Source organism: Athene noctua, chromosome 1 (assembly GCF_965140245.1).
Source record: "Athene noctua chromosome 1, bAthNoc1.hap1.1, whole genome shotgun sequence".
NCBI classification, from domain to species: domain Eukaryota; kingdom Metazoa; phylum Chordata; class Aves; order Strigiformes; family Strigidae; genus Athene; species Athene noctua.
The window spans coordinates 241,296,215-241,313,814 of record NC_134037.1 but is presented as its reverse complement, the minus strand read 5'-3'; the positions used below and the strand labels follow the sequence as shown (position 1 = coordinate 241,313,814).

Genomic DNA, 17,600 nt, shown 5'->3' with positions numbered 1-17,600 from the left:
CGGCCGCCCCGAAACGGCCGGCGGCGCGTAACGGCCGCGCCGCGGCGGGTCGCGCCCGCCGAGCGCACGTGGGGCGGGCGGCGCGGGAAGGCCGCCGAGGGGAGGCGGCTGAGGGCAGGCGGGCGGCCCTACCGCCGCCGCCGCTGAGGGAGCTCGGGTCTAGGGCTGCGTGCGCTTCGCAGGGCGGCGGGGACCGCGACGCCGAGGCCCGGGAGCGGCGGCAGGCAGCAGGTGAGAGCGGGGCCCGGCAGGCCGGGCGGCTGTCGCCGGGAGGCGCGGTCCCGGCGTGCGCGGCGCTCTGCGGGCCGCGCCGCGGCCTTTGGCGGGCTGTGGCGGGGGGCCGTTCCCTGGGCCGTGGTGGGGCGGCTGTGCTAACGGGTCCCTAAATGCCGACTGAGTATTTCATGTCAGTAGCTGTGCGGTTAAGGTGTGCGTTCGCCCCGCTCGGGCAGCGCGGGCTGCAAGCGCTCTTCAGTAAAAGATACACTTGGTGAGGTACTAGTGCCTGTGTGTGTACACATATCTTCCCCTTGCACAGTTTTCTTACGTTCTAACAATTAATTGTATAAACACTTTTTTCTTCTACAGCCTTTGCATAGCATATGGATCAGCCTGGATATGGATTAAGAACTAAGGAGGCTGTTTAACTATAGACTTATCTGAAACAGCTGAGCATCTTTTGGTGTTGAAGGAAGGTCAGCACAGCCTTGGCAGCTGGTTAGCTGGCATCCCGCCCCTCACTTCCACTGCCTTGGGTCAGAGACGGAGGCGCTGCCTACACTAAGTCCCCTCCTGAAATCTTGCATCTCTTAGCTGCAGCTGTAATAAACTGCACTAGTTGAGGCTATGTTTTTCCCACACTCACTTTTTTTTTCAGAAGGAGTGAATGATTTATCAGCAAAACATGTAGTCCCTGTCCCTTATCATACACCCGTAAAAGCATTTAATCAGGGAAGGTTTAGGAGAAGTCTGACGGTAGAAGAAACTTTCAGAACAGCAGAGTAATAACATTGCACACTGGTTTATTTTGCAACTTCAGAAGTTTTATCTTTATTTGCCTTAGTCTGTGTTAGGCTTCTTGCAGGAAAGAAATTAGTGTTTGCTTCCACATAAGGGCGCTTTGCAATTCTGCCCAGCACTTACAGGCTGCGCTGTAGAGAGACTTACTTTGTGACAGCGATGATGTCTTGTATTCCATTAGCTGGAACAGTAACATTTTGTGGCCAAAATTTGGGGTGGGGGTGGGTGATTTGAATATTTATTGTTATGACCTCAGATAAAGAAAAAAACTTAATACCTTAATACTCCGATTTCTTCTTGTATAAAGAATGGAGAGATAAAAAGAATTTCCATTGCATTATTAGTTTTTTTCTGAGACTTTTGTTTGTTTCTTTTAATCTTTTCAATATCCCATTGATGAAGAAGACTTGTAAGGTGATTTACAAGAAGGTAATTTTTAAGCGTCCCTTTAGACTTTAAAAAAAGAGGAGATGTTCTCTTCACTGTAATTGGTGTTCTGTCACCTGCTTACTGCAGTTTGTAGCTGTTTTTTATTTATATGATACTGTTCCGCAAGGTACAGCTCACTATTATCAAAAGGTCCAGGTCCCTTTTACCATAGAACCATGCAATGGTTTGGGTTGGAAGGGACCTTCAAGATCATCTAGTTCCAACCCCCCCGCCATGGGCAGGGACACCTTCCACTAGACCAGGTTGCTCAAAGCCCCGTCCAACCTGGCCTTGAACACTGCCAGGGAGGGGGCAGCCACAGCTTCCCTGGGCAACCTGTTTCAGTCTTCCTCACATCCAATCAAAATCTACCATCCTTACATTTAAAACTGTTTCACCTTGTCCTGTCACTACAGGCTCTGGTCTTCCCATCTTTCTTATAAGCCTCTTTTAAGTACTGGAAGACTGCTATAAGGTCTCCTCAGAGCCTTCACTTCTCCAGGATGAACAACTCCAACTCTCTCAGCCTGTCCTCATAGGAGAGATGTTCCATCCCAGTGACCATTTTTGTGACCCTCCTCTGGACCCACTCCAACAGGTCCATGTCTTTCCTGTGCTGGGGGCCCCAGAGCTGAACTCAGCACCCCAGGTGGGGTCTCATGAGAGCAGGGCAGAGGTGGAAAATCGTCTCCCTTGACCTGCTGGTCACAATTCTCTTGATGCAGCCCAGGATACAGTTGGCTTTCTGGGCTGTGAGTGCATATTGCCAGCCCATGTCCAGCTTTTCATCCACCAGTACCCACAAGTCCTTCTCCACAAGGCTGCCCTCAATCTCTTCTTTCCCCAGGCTGTATCGATACCAGGGGTTGCCCCAACCCATGTTCAGGACGTTGCACTTGGCCTTGCTGAGCCTCATGAGGTTCACATGAGCCCACCTCTCAAGCCTGTCAATGTCCCTCTGGATGGCATCTCTTATTTCTAGCGTCTCTTCTTTCAACTGCACTACTTGGCTTGGTATCATCTACAAACTCCCTGGGGGTGCACGCAATCCCACTGTCTGTCATCAATGAAGATATTAAATAGTATTGGTCCCGATACAGACCCCTGAGGGATACCACTCATTACTGGTTTCTACTTGGGACATTGAGCTGTTGACTGCAACTCTTTGGATGTCTCCATCCATCCAGTTCCTTAGCCATCTAACAGTCCATCCATCAAACTCCTATCTCTCTAGTCCTTCACCTTTTCCTTGTTTTCTGCCTTGTGTTCTGTCAGCTCTGTAGCTCACTGGACCTTTTCATAGGCCACTTTAACTCACTAGAATAGCAGAAAACTTTGTGCTTTACTGAGTTTTCTGCTGTTTTGTGAGTTCATTTAGTTTGTGGAGAGTCTGACGAGGGTGTGAACTGTTAGGGAAGGTAGGGTGAGGGAAAGAAGGGAGACCTCCCTGTTCTTCAGCAGCAAGCCATTACATCAACTCATCTACTCAAGGAGGCATAACCATAGCCTTAATAATTATGCCAGGCCCGTAGCATATTTTGCATTACATTTTTCAAGTATCCAGGATAAAAGAAGGGAAGCAGTATAAAAGGTTTACAACATGACCCAGTAAGCTTGAAAGCGCATTCCTTTGTACTTTCCTATCTGTAATGTGGATATTACAAGTTGCTACAATGGGTTGTTTCAGTACTTGATACAGCAGCCTTTTAATTGGCGGGTTTTCTTGGCAGCTGTTGATCTGATGCCCAATTTTTGTACATTGTGCAAGGATCTCTAATAACTTACTGTCATGTTACAAATAATGAAAAGTACAGGCAGGCCACTTGGTACCACTCTGCGTACTAGTACTGGTAGACCCATTTTATTTGCTTTTCATGTTTATGTCTTTGAAATAAAAAGACAATTATTTTTTTTTTTTAAATTTTTAATGTTTATTGTATTCATAAATGCAATATAAGTCTTGGGCTCCAGTACTATAGTACTACTGCTGGGTGATTATAGCTGGGGGAGGTATTGTACATCTCAGAACAGTATTTAAGTTTTAAAAAGAACAGAAGTAACAGAACATAACTGAAAAAAATACTGGCTTCCCTTTTGAGAGGGATGACAGGAAAAACAAGGACTTGCAAAGAAATAAATATGTTTTATAAAACCAAGGCATGCTTAAAAACTCGCAGGTTGTTAGTGTTACTAACCTTTTTGAGTGTGTGTTGTATTTATGGGGTGAGAAATTGCCTAAAGTTCCAGTCATGTGATCTGTGTATTTTATTTACTCTGGAGAACTGAGACTGCTTCAGGCCAAGGAGATGACTAAAAGTCCCCCAAACAAGTTAGAGACATTTTCTTACTAGCTGTAGTTGTTATGTGTGGTTGATACCTGCACAATTTGTATTAAAAAAAAAAAAAAGTTCCTGGCTAGACTAAATACATGATAGTAAGAGTGGAGTCACAGTCTAATAGTGCTATTGCCACTGTTTGAAAAATTGGAGAGCTTGCCTTTCCTTTATAGTCCAATAAGCTAGTATACTTTGAGCAAATTCATTAATTTTTACCTTGAGCCCAGGACCATGCTGTTTCTTGTACACCTTCCAACTCTACTTTGAAAACTTAATCGTGTGGTGTAAGGCACATGGGTTGACATTTTTATGTTCTTACCTTCCATTATAACTACTAGATTTATAAGTCAGGGTATACTGTCTTTACATGCTCCAGCCTGGTAATTCTGAAAAGTGCTATTGAACACATTGAAAGTGTCAATAGGACACACCTCCATCTCATTTTGACGCTCTCTTAAGTTGCCATTGGGGACTGAAGTGAGTTGTTACATTTTCCTACTGTGCTTTTTTTATTCATGCTCTGTCGGTTTTTAGCGTTCTGTCCAGTTCTGTAGGGTCTCTCCTTGCCCAGTATTATAAATAGTTTTGGGTTGAACTGCTGTTTACACAGGTCTCCAAGAATGCCTTGGGAAATTTATTTTTTCAAAAGGAACTGTAATCTGAGTTAGAAGGGGTTGAAAGGATATCATGGTGTGGGAGAGGATGTTACTCAATGCAAGTAATGGAAGGGGAAAAGTCATGGCCGAAGGAAAGATATTACATTGATGATTTTGCAATTCAAGTTACCTTAACTTTCTCCTGCATCTTAGAGATAGGTATTTATTCAGTTAGTTCCATTTGAAGTAAGCAGAAGTAGAAATGGGTCCCTGTAGTTCTGAAATCTGTGTCTTTCTGGCTGATTCAAGGTGTAGTTAGCCCTCAGTACCAGTGAAGAGTGGACTTAAGGAGCTGCCTTCTGATGAGCACCTGATTCATACTGAGGTTGTCTTCCACAAATGTGTATGTGTGGTATGTGAGAAAGGCAAAATTTGGCCCTGAATGTGAGAAATTATTTGAAATAGAATATTCAATGTCACTCATAACTATTGGATATTTTATATAGCAATGATAACTGTGAAAGAGCTTTAGTTTGCTAGGAGATCTGTAACATTAGAAGTTTTGAAAAAGTGGGAGTAACAGCAGGATGCCCTTCTCTAGTTAAAAATTGTTACGTTTGGAGGATAAACTTTTAATAGTTTATTATGCAGTAAATTCACTGCTTAGAAAGATGCAACTGGTTTTTTTTGCTTGGTTGTGTTTTTTTAAATGTTACTCAGCAGCCATCTATAACTGCATGGGATCTTATTGTAGCCATTTTTAAAGAAGTTCATTTTTTCCGAAGGTTAGATAAGAGTAAGCTGAGATGCCCAGGCAAGGGATCTACATTTCTGCAAATTGTAGTGCACTTGGAAAATATGTGAGGCCTTGTAGAGTGCAAAGAATAGATGGGCTTGCAAATTCAGGACTTAAAGCTGTTAAATCTATTACACGATTTAATTTGAAGTCTTGAGTTCATAATCTGCACTGGAAAATAAGTATATTCAGTTAAGAAAATACTATTCTGAATTAATTTCCACAGAATATACAGGTTGTATAATTGTTGGTACATTTTTTTTTTTCCCCAAATTTAATCTAATTTTTCTTTAATTGTCTTATTCACTTCTTATTTTTCAGGAGTCTTTGAAAAATCCTTAGTGGTCATGACATTGTTACAAGTGACATAAATTAGCCAGTGGCTCAAAATGATGGATACCCAGAAGACTACAAATGGTTTGCAAGTGATTGGAGAAGGGACTGGTATAGGGAAATCGACACTCCACATGGTGGGGTATTTGGGAAAAGTCAGTTGAAACTTGTTTTACATGTGTGCAAAGTTCATATTTTTCTCTGCTTTGAGAGATTTTTAATTGGTCTTAATTTTACAAGAAAAAAATCTCAAAATTATTTTCCACGGAAATCTATAACAATGGCGAAAGATTATTCTAAGTAAATCTGTGCCTGTGATTTTTTTACTGGCACTGTTTTTACGACTGTTTGCATTTCTATGAAAATTGATTTGTCTTTCAAAGATCTGAGCTTGTGTTACCTGGCAATAAGTGTCCTGTGGTTTAGTTCAAGTAGAATGAAATGTTGCATAATTGTGTTGTTAAAGATACCTTATTAAATATTTGAATATTTAAAACAATAGATAAATTTATTTAGAACACTCTTACATATGAATATATATATCTTATAAATATTTTTAAAATCCCAATCTAGTTTACTTTTTTACATTGTATTGGGTATTATATTTAGAAGTTGCACATTGGTTTTCTATCTTGGTGTGCATATATGTATGTCTTACCTTGGGATAATATATGAAATACATAAATTCATGCTGCTTTTACTTTTTTTGGGTTTTTTTTAGAACTGTAATCCTGTGGAAACAACTGCACATGAGTGTTGTCCAGTCTGCAAAGAGAAGGGACAGATCCAAGTTTTACGGACTTACCGCATTAATTTTCAAGAGTCCATTTTTCTTTGTGAAAATCCTCAGGTATTACATGAACAGTTTTCTTTGGTTGTGCAGAGGTGTTTACTTCAGCAGCCACACCTCTTTAAGTTCAGTATTTTGGTGGTGGTAAGCAGACTGTTGAAATAGGACCCCTTTGAGTCCATATGGATGATGTTTGCCTGTATATAGAGAAAAACGTAACTAACCTGTGTATATGCAGTATTTAGGCATAGCTAGCTACCCTAAATAATTAAAAAGAGTAGATTAAAGTGCATAAAGGAGAGTTTCATGTATGTAACAAGGGAAAACAAGTGGTACTAAATAAATCTTCGTACAAATCAGAATACAAGGCCAAAATTTGATGATCTGTAATACACAACTTTTGCAGATGTGAGTCTCCCATTTTCCCTTCTTTAAGTCTGGGTAATGCAAATAGGTTTGTAATTATAATTAAAATGTTTTTCTTTTTTTTTTTTTCCCCCTTTTAAGTTTAACCTTTGGCGAGTTTCTGTGCTGCTTAATATTTGAGTAGTGATTTTGCCACCTCTCCTTTCTCCACTGCTCTGTGTATGTGGGGAGGGCATAGCAATCCCATGTGGACTGATGCCCTTAAATTAGTAGAGACGAGACTAGATGTGGGTCTCTGAGTTGCTTTTCCCTTCCTTCCCTGCTTTTCAGTAATCATAGTATCATTCTGGAGATTGGTGATAGCGATTTTACTGTATTCTAGTTGCAGAATAGCTATATATGTTAAGACCCTATCAACACCTGGTCTAACAGATTAGGCTAGCCTGAAAGATAATTTTGGTAGCAGTAGTCTCTCGGGCACAAGATAATAATGCCAAATCTGTACCCTAAAGGAATGGATTTAGCAGAATAAGAGAAGAGGAATCTCCCTAGCAAAACTAGGTTGCTTCAGGGGTTGAAAGCATTTACTGGGAAAGTAGTGGTCATTGTCACTACTGATATATTTCCTCATAATTGCTTGTATGACAGTGGTTGGATAAAACACCCTTCCTGTCCTACATATGTTGAATTTATGTATTGATTTCATTAAAATATAACTTTACAGAAGTCCTACGTTCCACTTTAAGAGTACAGTTTGTTCTTTGTATAGCTCTTGTCCACCTGAAATTGCTTTGTAGATTTCATTGTAACTTACTTTCTTTCCTTTAGTGTATCTACCCACTTGGTTATAAACCATTAAACAGCATAATTACTTCTGCTGATTCAGAAAATCATCAAGTTCCATCTACTCATAAGAAAAGGAAATTGTGTGATATCAGTGACTTTTCTCCTGTTGAATCCCATCCAAAAAAAGCAAGAACTAATAATGTAGTAAATGTTGAGCACACTATTAATACAGACCCTGTTGTCGAATGCTATCAAAATAGTTTACGTGTTCCCAAGTCAAGTCTACATAACGTGTTACAAAATGACCAGCAAACACCGAGTAACACTGTGGAGTCCTGCATGCAGAAGGTGGATTTTGAAACAACCACCACCCCTACCAGCTCTCAAGAAAGTCCACCTAAGACTTCTAGTCCCGGAACACAACTCTTAACAAATTCTGAACTTTGTTCAACAACATCTGAAATTTTGCTCAACGATGATAAAGATTCCACTAATAATACAGATTTATGTCTTCAGTGGAGAAACATGTATAATCTTTGTTGGTTAGATTGCATTTTGTCAGCCCTGGTACGCTTAGAAACACTAAAATTTGCTCTAGCAGAAGAATATAATAACGGAAAATGTTTACTCCAGGAACTTTTAACAAAACATAAGCAAGCAACTATGCTTCTGAATACCTGTAAAAGGAGTAAAGTAAAAGGTGAGTAAATTTAGCTGCTTTTTCTTCATATTCACAGTGATCTGATCTGCTACAAATATGAGGAATTTAGTACAGTGCACTAAAATATGCCTGTTCTACTTCAAGATCACAGAAGAATGGGTTATAACTTGTTACCATGAATGCTTTATCTAGCAGAATCCTGGTAACCTCTGAAGTTGTTTCTCTTGGAGCAAACATACACACATTGAAAGCATCAAACACTAAGCATTTCTTGAATTTTTTTGTCATATCCCACATAGAGAATTTGTGAATTGTTTATGTAATTGAGCCTTACTTTGTTTCCTTCCCCTCTCTTCATTAACATATTAGGATGCTGTTCTAATCTTAATCTTCAAAATTATTTCTGTTGCGGTTTATATCCTTGTATCCTTATATCCAATGGTCAGTTGTCTTGTCACACCAAAAATAGTAAAGCTGGGAACATCTCTTCTGGCTTCAGCTGCGGTCATTGAAGGAATGCCTCCCATGAGGTCTGCAAGCTGTGCTGTGGATGATAGTGCTTCCTAACCTGTTTCAGTCAAAATTAGTCAGACATGTTAACCTGGTTCATATTGTCTGGAAAAAGGTTAGTGAAAACTCACATGGATTCAGTTTAAGACTGTTAAACTAAGATCTGTTTCTCCTGGTAAGAAGGATTTAGGGATGTTGATTGATGTGAAGCTCAACATGACCCAGCAATGTGCACCTGCAGCCCAGAAAGCCAACCATATCCTGGGCTGCATCAAGAGAAGTGTGGCCAGCAGGTCAAGGGAGGTGATTCTGCTCTGCTACTCCACTCTCATGAGACCCCACCTGCAGTGTTGTGTCCAGCTCTGGGGCCCCCCAAAAAAAGAAGGATGTGGACCTGTTGGAGCAGGTCCAGAGGAGGGTCACGAAGATGCTCAGGGGGCTGGAACACCTCCCTATGAGGACAGGCTGAGAGAGTTGGGGTTGTTCATCCTGGAGAAGAGAAGACTCCAGGGAGACCTTATAGCGGCCTTCCAGTATTTAAAGGGAGCATACAGGAAAGATGGGGAGGGACTCTTTATCAGGGACTGTAGTGATAGGATGAGGAGTAATGGTTTTAAACAGAAAGTAGCTAGATTCAGATAAGATACAAGGAAGAATTCTTTCGTGTGAGGGTGGTGAGACACTGGAAAGGGTTACCCAGAGAAGCTGTGGCTGCCCCCTCCCCTGGAAGTGTTCAAGGCCATGTTGGATGAGGCTTTGAGCAACCTGGTCTAGTGGAAGGTGTCCCTGCCCATGGCAGGGGGGTTGGAACTAGATGATCTTGAAGGTCCTTTCCAAGCCAAACCATTCTGTGATTCTATTAATCCTCTTGAACTGATCCATTGGTGTCATAAATCTGAACTTCTAAGAGATCATCTGTTAGAGTATTAATACAGATCTCTGGTTAGCCAGTACCTTTCATGAATTTTGTTTTTTTTCAATAGACATTCCAGGAAAAGTGTGTATTTGACTATCTAGACTATAGTCGCAGAACAGCATTACGTAACTTGACGTCTTTCCTGTGAAAAATAATAGGTATATCAAAACTAGTTTAATCAACCTTGTGATAAAGCATATTATTTTAGAGAGGAAAAAAAAAATCAAAAAGATTCTGAAGTAGTTCATATACTCTTGTTTGCCAGAAAGTCAAACAGCTTGGTTTTAGGTTTTCAGCTATTATCTGGAAGCCCTCTACCATCACAGAACCTGAGAATTTTTTCTTTGTTGCACTGTGTTTGCAAAGGAACTCTGGTGTGCAAGGATACTTAAATGGGGATATTAGGTGTTGGAATACAGTGTTGTTTGAGGCGACATAAACCTTTTCATTTCCAGAAATTGCTGCAAAACAGATTAGTTTATTTGGGCAACAGTAGAGAAGGGATTGGATGAAGCATATTGTTGTGGAGAATAGGTGTAGTTACTCTGTCCTTCTGGGTAATTTTTAAGCATCTTGTACACAGAGTTGTTTTTAAAAACAATCAAAAGCAATAGCAAGAAACTTCTTTTTACTTTTTTTTTGTATACATAGATTTTATAAGTAATAAAGTTTCAACAGCTATTCCAAATGCTTCCTTTTAATTTGTGCAAGTTATGATCATGATTGTGTTGTAGAAAGTTAGTTCTTGCTTGTGCTTAAAGAATGGGTTTGTGTAGAAATAGTGTAACTTCTGATCCTAATGTTTAGGTTTTAAAATCTACTCTTAATCTCCAAATCTCCAGGGTTTGTAAAGTCTGGTTACACTATACTTAAATGTTGTTACTATCTACCTGTTGGTAGACATTTAGCAATAATTTAGGTCAGCCCAAGTAATTTCTGGTTAGCAGACTGCAGTAAAATGTGTATAACTTGTGTAAATGCTTCTCTAATTTTCAAATCAATTAATACCAAGCATTGGCTGTTTTACCAATAGTTTTAGGCAAGTATGGGTCAATATGAAAGGCATCAATTTGCAGAGAATGAGTGCATGTTAGGGGTACATAAGTGTGTGAAAGGGTAGGGGTGTTACACATAAATACATGAAGACATATGTATTTTTTTTCTTTAGATGTTCTTCCAAAAGCAGAATCTCATCTCAATGAAATCAGAAACAGAATGTTTACATGCCTTCAGCCTCGGCTTAGGAATCAATTGAGTAAGTAATTAGTGCAGCATCTCAGTGTTTACTTTCAGGAAACTCTACATGTGAAGCCTTGTATGTCGCTGCGTAAGCATGTCTATGTGCATATGCGTACAAGACAGTTTGCAAATACATTTGTTTTTATTGGTGACATGCACATACTTTACAGTGTGATCAGCTGGTTTGTGCCTTCATTGTTTTTGACATTTTAGAGAGCATGTTTTCATCTTTAACTATGTTGTAGTCATGAAATTGTCACTGATAACAGCCTAATAACATGGATCAGTCCCTTTGCTGTGAAGATTAGAAATACAGCCTTAAAGGGATAACTTGAATTAGAATCGTAGCAATAAGCTTGTCATCTTCCAGTTTGAAGTACTGAAAGCTGATTTCAAATATTCAGTGACTATTTTTTCTGCCCCATCTTTGAAGACACAAAGGAGAGTCCAGTGTTTGCACTCCCTCTACTCTTACAACTGGATCAGCAGGCTGAGAAACTATTCTTGCATTCATTTTCATGGAAGTTTGAATGTGTATGTTGTGGCTACAAATACCAGGACCGGTAAGATTTTTATTTACATAGCTTCTGTGTAACTGTTCTACTTTACTTTTTTAAATCTGCGCATCGTAGTTGATTTTCTTCACATTTCCGGGTTTTGTACAGCTTAAGCTTGTTGGTGAAGTTTTACGTCATCCATATTTTTAGGCTAGCATTTGCAAATAGTTTACTGCTATGTCATGTCTTAGGAAACCACGTTATCACTTAATTAAGAGAGAAATAACAGGTAATTGTGTGAGTCCCTGGCCATGCTCACTCTGCTATTTTGCTGAAAGTATACAAATTGTTGTAGTTCTAAACAATATATGCCTACTACACTTTTGCTGTTGAAGAATATCTGTAATACTAATTTGGATTACAAAGAATCAGAGATTCTCTCACGTAACTTTTCTATTTTAAAATAGTATTACAGGGAAGTAATTTCTTGAGAATTGATTTAGTTCTGTGTAGCTGCAGGTACAAGCTAGTAATTTAGGCTCATTTTAGAGTCAGCAGAATAGTACAGAATAGTCAGCAGAGAGACACCTTCAGAAGACAGTTCACTTTACTTGAAAAATACCTGTTTCCACTATTTTAGGTTTATACAATAAAATTCTAGATCCCCAAGTGAGATGAGATTAATGCTGTCTGTTACACTGACAACTGATGTGTAGTCCTGGTTAATAGGATGTGTTCAAGAGCCTTTGTTACGTACTGTGTTTTTTTAAAAAAAGTTTAAAAAATCTGTTAAGCTGAATATAAAGGAAGTCCTTTCTGTAGCTAATGAATGAATAAACTATGTTATTTCACTTTCATATCCCGTATATTGTATTTTCATACAATATAACCTTTGTGTAATCTGTGCTCTGAATGTACTGGTTTTTGAAAACAAGACCTTGTTATCACATGGATTCTGAGGTAATTTGTTACCGCTTCCTTCTCTCTTTGAGATTCTGTATTAGCTAGTAAATTATGCAGATCCTGGTCCAAGCTCTCTTACATTGGAGAGGAAACAGAGATAACATGCTAAGGGAGAGAGCAAATAATGTGAAACTGAAGGCCAGGGACCTGCTGAAAACAAATGGTGACTGATAGCATTGAATTCAGTTCTGCCAAATGGTGACTTGGATGTGATGCAGTCACAGTGAAATTCACACAAATGGCATGAATATGAATAGAATTTGGCTTTGTCATAACGTTTTTGTAACTTTTTTCTGGTAAAGTGTGTATATTTATTGTTTTCTGATCAGTCATTCAACTTACTCTTTTTCTTTGTGTGTATGTGTCTGTGTCCAGATTGAGGAAAACATTAACAACGTTCACAAATATTATCCCTGACTGGCATCCACTTAATGCTATTCATATTGGACCTTGTAATAACTGTAGTGATAGATCTCAAAGAAGACAGATGATTTTGGAAAAGTAAGTTTGAATATGTGAACTTGAAAATAAACCACATGAAATTCTGGGACTCCATTTATTGAACAAATCACGTTCAAAAATCAAACTATTGTCTTGGGTTTACAGAAGTTCTAAACTTTGATAAATACTCAGTTTTCAAGATTTTAGATCATTCTTAAATGCTGAAATTGCAAATAGTGTTTAACAAACATGAAACAGTGCATTGTTCAACATGCTGACCAACACAAGTGTTTGAGCCAGCTCATAAATACTTACTACAAGTAGTAAATACAGAAAACTGATATTCAGTATCAGGCTTTTCACAACCCCTGCCACTGGTGGATAAAACTGTTGTTTGATCAGCTCTTCACTAGTTTGACTTGGGAACAATGTTCTTTCTTACTGTGGATCTGGCACAGCTGTCTCCTGTCTTTTTCACATTTTCCTCAATCCCAAAATCCCTTATGTGGTGTTGCTTTTTTTCCCTAATCTATAACAAAATGGAATATCCAGGTGGGGTATTCTTATGCCTTGACTGCTGTGCAGTCTGAAGAGTCCTCTGTGGAAATAGAATAGTAAGGGCAGAACTACATACTCTTTGAGATGCCTTACTTTTTCATTGGGAACCTTTGCCACTATTTTGTTGTAATAAACTGGCTCTTTATTGTTTTTTTATTAGAGTACCCCCAATACTGATGTTAAATTTTGTAGAAGGCTTGCCACATAACAACCTGAAGAGCTATTCATTTCAGTTTGAAGAAGCCACCTACCAAATAACATCTATTGTTCAGTATCAAACAGATAAGCAGCACTTCATAACCTGGTCTTTGAATCCTGACGGTAAGAACCATAAATTCTATTATAATACTTCATGAGTCTACATCAAATACTGTTTTATGGGTTACTGCAATAGTCTCAACAGTCCATACATAATAACAAGGATTTCTTTTGTCTTTATTCTAAACTTCATATTAAAATTTTGTGAATAATTGTGGGAACTTTGTGACTCAGGGTGAAGATTTCAGTTTGTTTTAAGTGATTTGTTCAGCAGTGTTCTGTCCTAGACTGTACTCACCAGCAAGTTATTTGGATAGAATTGTTTCCCTCCATAAGTTTGTAAAAGTGAAAAAATACAGTCTCAGTAAGGCTGTGGGGTGAATGGTGTTGGTTATTTTGAAGCCAGTTCTTAAGCCATGCTTGGCTGGAAGCAAGGGAACCTATGGAACTACCAGCATTAATGACATTTCATTTCTGAACTTTACTGCACCAGAGGGGTGGGTGACATAAATCCATGTTAGAAACATTACTAATGGTATGATGGTTGTACCACTGATGGGATCTCTATAATCAAAGAAGGTGAAAACTTGGCATTTTGATTCTCATGCTTCTGTAGAGAGAATGGAGTGCAGTCTTATCAAGTGTTGTGACAACATGAAAATTGCCTGATTCATACTGACAGAGTTTAAGAAGAAATAGGAGGAGGAAGCAGATGGGAAGTGACTAGTTAGGAACATCCTATACATCATATATATCTATTTTTAAATTCTTAAAGCTGTAAAATATTTGCTCATGATCTGTGAACAGTTTGCAGACGATGAAGCAGATTATTAAAATGAGCAATTTCTCTTAAACCCCCATGCCTCCCACCCAGGTCTACAGAGAAACTGAATTTGAGAGGTGGTTCTTCCCTCAGACATGTGCAGATGTTTTCAAACAAGATGTCAGCATCATTAGCTCAGATGAAAAAAAAATTAGTTTTGCTTTTTCGTTGACCTACTCTGACCTGTAATAATATTACTGCAAATTCTGGTTGTTTGATCTTTTTACAGTGGAAATTTCCCGGTTTTCTCTGACATAATAAAGAACGGAGAAAAAAACCTTTTATTTTCTGCTTGTCAAGGGAATGGGTTAATAAAAATATTTGACAAGTGTCTGAGGATAGTGACTTCAATTTTAAAAGTCTCTGAGTCTCTACAGTGGTTGCTATTTATTTTTCAGGAACTTGGCTTGAATGTGATGATTTGAAGGGGCCATATTGCAAGAGACATAAAAGATTTGAAGTTCCTTCTTCAGAGATTCATATTGTTATCTGGGAAAAGAAAACTTCCCATGTGCCAGAAGAACTGAATTCACAGTTGCAGAGTAAAAATATTGAAGCTTTTCCTCTTAATAATATACAGTCAAATTCCACAGTGTTGCACTGTGGTTTTGATAACACTGTAGACAAAATACCTGCAGAACATCACAAAGAGGATTCTGTGAAAACTCCAGATAAAAAACAGCAGTGGGTAGCTGAGGATGAAAGTGTTGTTCATCATGGTTTAGAAAATCTAGCACATGATGATCTTGTAACACTGATGCTTGAAGAAATTCAAGTTGACTCAGAAGGTAAATCACTGCTGAACAGACAGATGGTGGGAAATAACCTTGTTGTTGAAATGGGCACATCGCAACAGCAGGAATCAGCTTTTTCACCTAACACTCCAGATACAGGAGAGTGTGCTGGAACTAGTCCATCTATGAACAATAAATGTATGTTATATGAAAATTCCAGCATTTGCTTACCTCTAGAAGAGTTGAACCTAGCAAATATTGCTCCTGATCCCAAAAACCAGAACCCTGACCCATCTGACTCGTCGCCTGCTCAAAGAACAGATGACAGAACTATGTTACCTAACCGAGAACATGGATTAAATCCAGAACTACAACGAAACAAGAAGTTGTCACCAGTAAAGAATAGTATACAAAAATCACCTGACTTGAAAGATGAAAGCAAAATTGTAGTTAATTCTCAGGTTGCCAATTCTGCTGCCAATAATTCCTTTCAGCCTTCACACAAAGACCAAAAAAGAGGATTTGTAGGAAGCTGGGTAAAGAAATTATTAAGCAAGAGTACTCCTTTTATGCCTTCAAGTGCCTCAGCTCTCAAGAATGAGAGAAGTTACAAAACTCCCTCAATGCAAAAGCTAAGTGAAGTGCGGTTACCAATTAAGAGAGCAAGTAACTTTGGTGGATTTCAAAGCAGAGGTACAAACAAAACAACTGAGACCACAAAGTCGATGGTTCATCAGAGTAATAATACTCATCCTTTATCAAATTTCAAAGGTTTTTCTCAAAGCACTCATCTTCCAACAGCCAGTCATACCACTACTGCAGGTCCAAATTGGAGTAAGTCAGGAAGTACATTGGGTACCTCAGGTAAAGTGACTCAGTTCCATTCACCTAGCTATAACCCTGGGAAGGCAGAAGAGTCAGATAGTGACAAAACAAAGAAACTTCGTCTAAAACTCTTAAAAAAACTTAATGCTAAAAAGAAGAAGTTGGCATCACTGGATAGGCTAGCAGTGGAACAGATGAAACAGGAGAAACCTGTGAGTGGAGATGTAAGCACCCCATCACAGACTGAATCTCACAATGACAGTGAATTATTGCAGAGCTTTTTAAGGGAACTGCAGTATCAGATTGATGTTGCAGATAATGAATCTGAATTTAATGTGAACTCTGTATTGGGGTGCACTAGCCGTAGTAACAGTGATGAAATACTGGCAGAGTTACTGTCCCCTACTTCAACTGTTGCTTCCTTAGAGGCTCCAAAAAGTGAAGATGAATGTATGTATATGGAAATGGTGGATAGCAGTGTTGCAATGACAGTGTCTGAGGAGAAGACCAGTGTGCCACATGTAGCAATGACAAGCGAAGACCACAATTATTACAGTCCTGTAAAGGACGGTAACTTGGAGCCTCGTACAATAAGCAAACCCAGTGTGAAAAAACTTGCTTTTGAAAGTCCTACAAGGGAAGATATCCTCGAAGACCTGTTCTCCATTTCAGCGCCAAGCTCAATGGCAGGTGACATAGATTTACCTCATTTTGATGAAACTCTGTTTGAAACTTGGTAAATATTCGGTTTCTTGGTTTTAAGTATTTTTCAATGTTATGTATATTTTGAAACAAAGCACTATTAAATTATATTTTCTAACTAGTTTAATTGCACACTGGCTTTACTTGAACAATTTACATTTGAAGTATTTTTTTTCTTAAAATTTTATTTTAGCAGACAGATAAGGGTTTAATGCATTTTATTTTTCTGAGAACCAGTTATTTTAGCTGTCAGATGTGATGGCAATTTTTAATTAAAAGCTCCTGTGAGTCTTATTTTTTGCTGCTTTTAATATGGAAAACTTACCCATATTCTCCTGAGTTGAGAAATAATAAACTTCAGTAGTCTTGATGATGTAATGGTGTAAGAAATATTATTTAGGTAGTAGTGATTTATTTTACAAGATCACTCAACTACTGAAGTTATTTTGTCTGACACTTAAAAAAAAGTACCTTCTGTAATCAGTAATGTTTGTATCATTTGATACAAAGATCATGTGCAACACTAAATCTGAGGCTGGTAATCTGTTAGGAACTCTTTTTTCAGAATTACTGTACTACAAGCTCATCTCATTCCTTGGATCCAAGGAAGGATGGATACATGGTAGAAATTCTCCTCGTTAAAGTTGTGGCACATACTGAGTTTTCATCCTGGGTAACTGAAGATACAATCTGGCAGAATATTATCCGAGCCAGGTTACTTTTAAAGTAAAATTAATTAGATTTGGGTAAGAGTTTAGCTTAAACTTAAATTTAATAAGATTGGGAAAGTATAGATTTTGTTTTGCTTGACAGGAGTCTTTATTTTTAAATTCATAGACACAGAGCTGAGGGTATTATATGCCAAATGAAATTAGCTGTACATTTTAATTCTACTTGGAAATAACAAGGATTTTATCAGCAAGACTTTGTTTCAGCCACTTTTAGAGGTAGTCTGCATTTTTCATTGTTTTAGATCCCAAGTTCAAAACATTAAGTCCTCAATCTTACTCTTCCAATAGGT

General features: G+C 38.7%; 1 protein-coding gene across 2 annotated transcripts; it reads left to right on the top strand.

Moving 5' to 3' along the window:
* The first annotated feature begins 47 nt into the window (after positions 1-47).
* Positions 48-16,700, top strand: USPL1 (ubiquitin specific peptidase like 1). Of its 2 annotated transcripts, XM_074914617.1 has the most exons (9): positions 48-231; positions 5,499-5,665; positions 6,232-6,360; positions 7,495-8,152; positions 10,708-10,794; positions 11,212-11,341; positions 12,614-12,739; positions 13,398-13,558; positions 14,717-16,700. In XM_074914617.1, exons 2-9 carry the CDS (start codon positions 5,567-5,569, stop codon positions 16,615-16,617), a joined length of 3,291 nt encoding a protein of 1,096 aa, XP_074770718.1. In that variant the 5' UTR covers positions 48-231; positions 5,499-5,566; the 3' UTR covers positions 16,618-16,700. The 2 variants fall into 2 exon arrangements, with proteins under 2 accessions (XP_074770718.1, XP_074770711.1); XM_074914610.1 differs by lacking the exon at positions 48-231 and having other exon boundaries at positions 5,440-5,665.
* Positions 16,701-17,600: the final 900 nt, after the last annotated feature.

What these genes read in the sequence shown, in the direction of transcription:
- USPL1 (XM_074914617.1), top strand. Translation starts at nt 5,567, where the DNA reads ATGATGGATACCCAGAAGACTACAAATGGTTTGCAAGTGATTGGAGAA. An exon ending in TAAAAGGAGTAAAGTAAAAG is followed by an intron (nt 8,153 to 10,707) that starts GTGAGTAAATTT and finishes TTTTTTCTTTAG; the next exon opens with ATGTTCTTCCAAAAGCAGAA. An exon ending in TCGGCTTAGGAATCAATTGA is followed by an intron (nt 10,795 to 11,211) that starts GTAAGTAATTAG and finishes CCATCTTTGAAG; the next exon opens with ACACAAAGGAGAGTCCAGTG.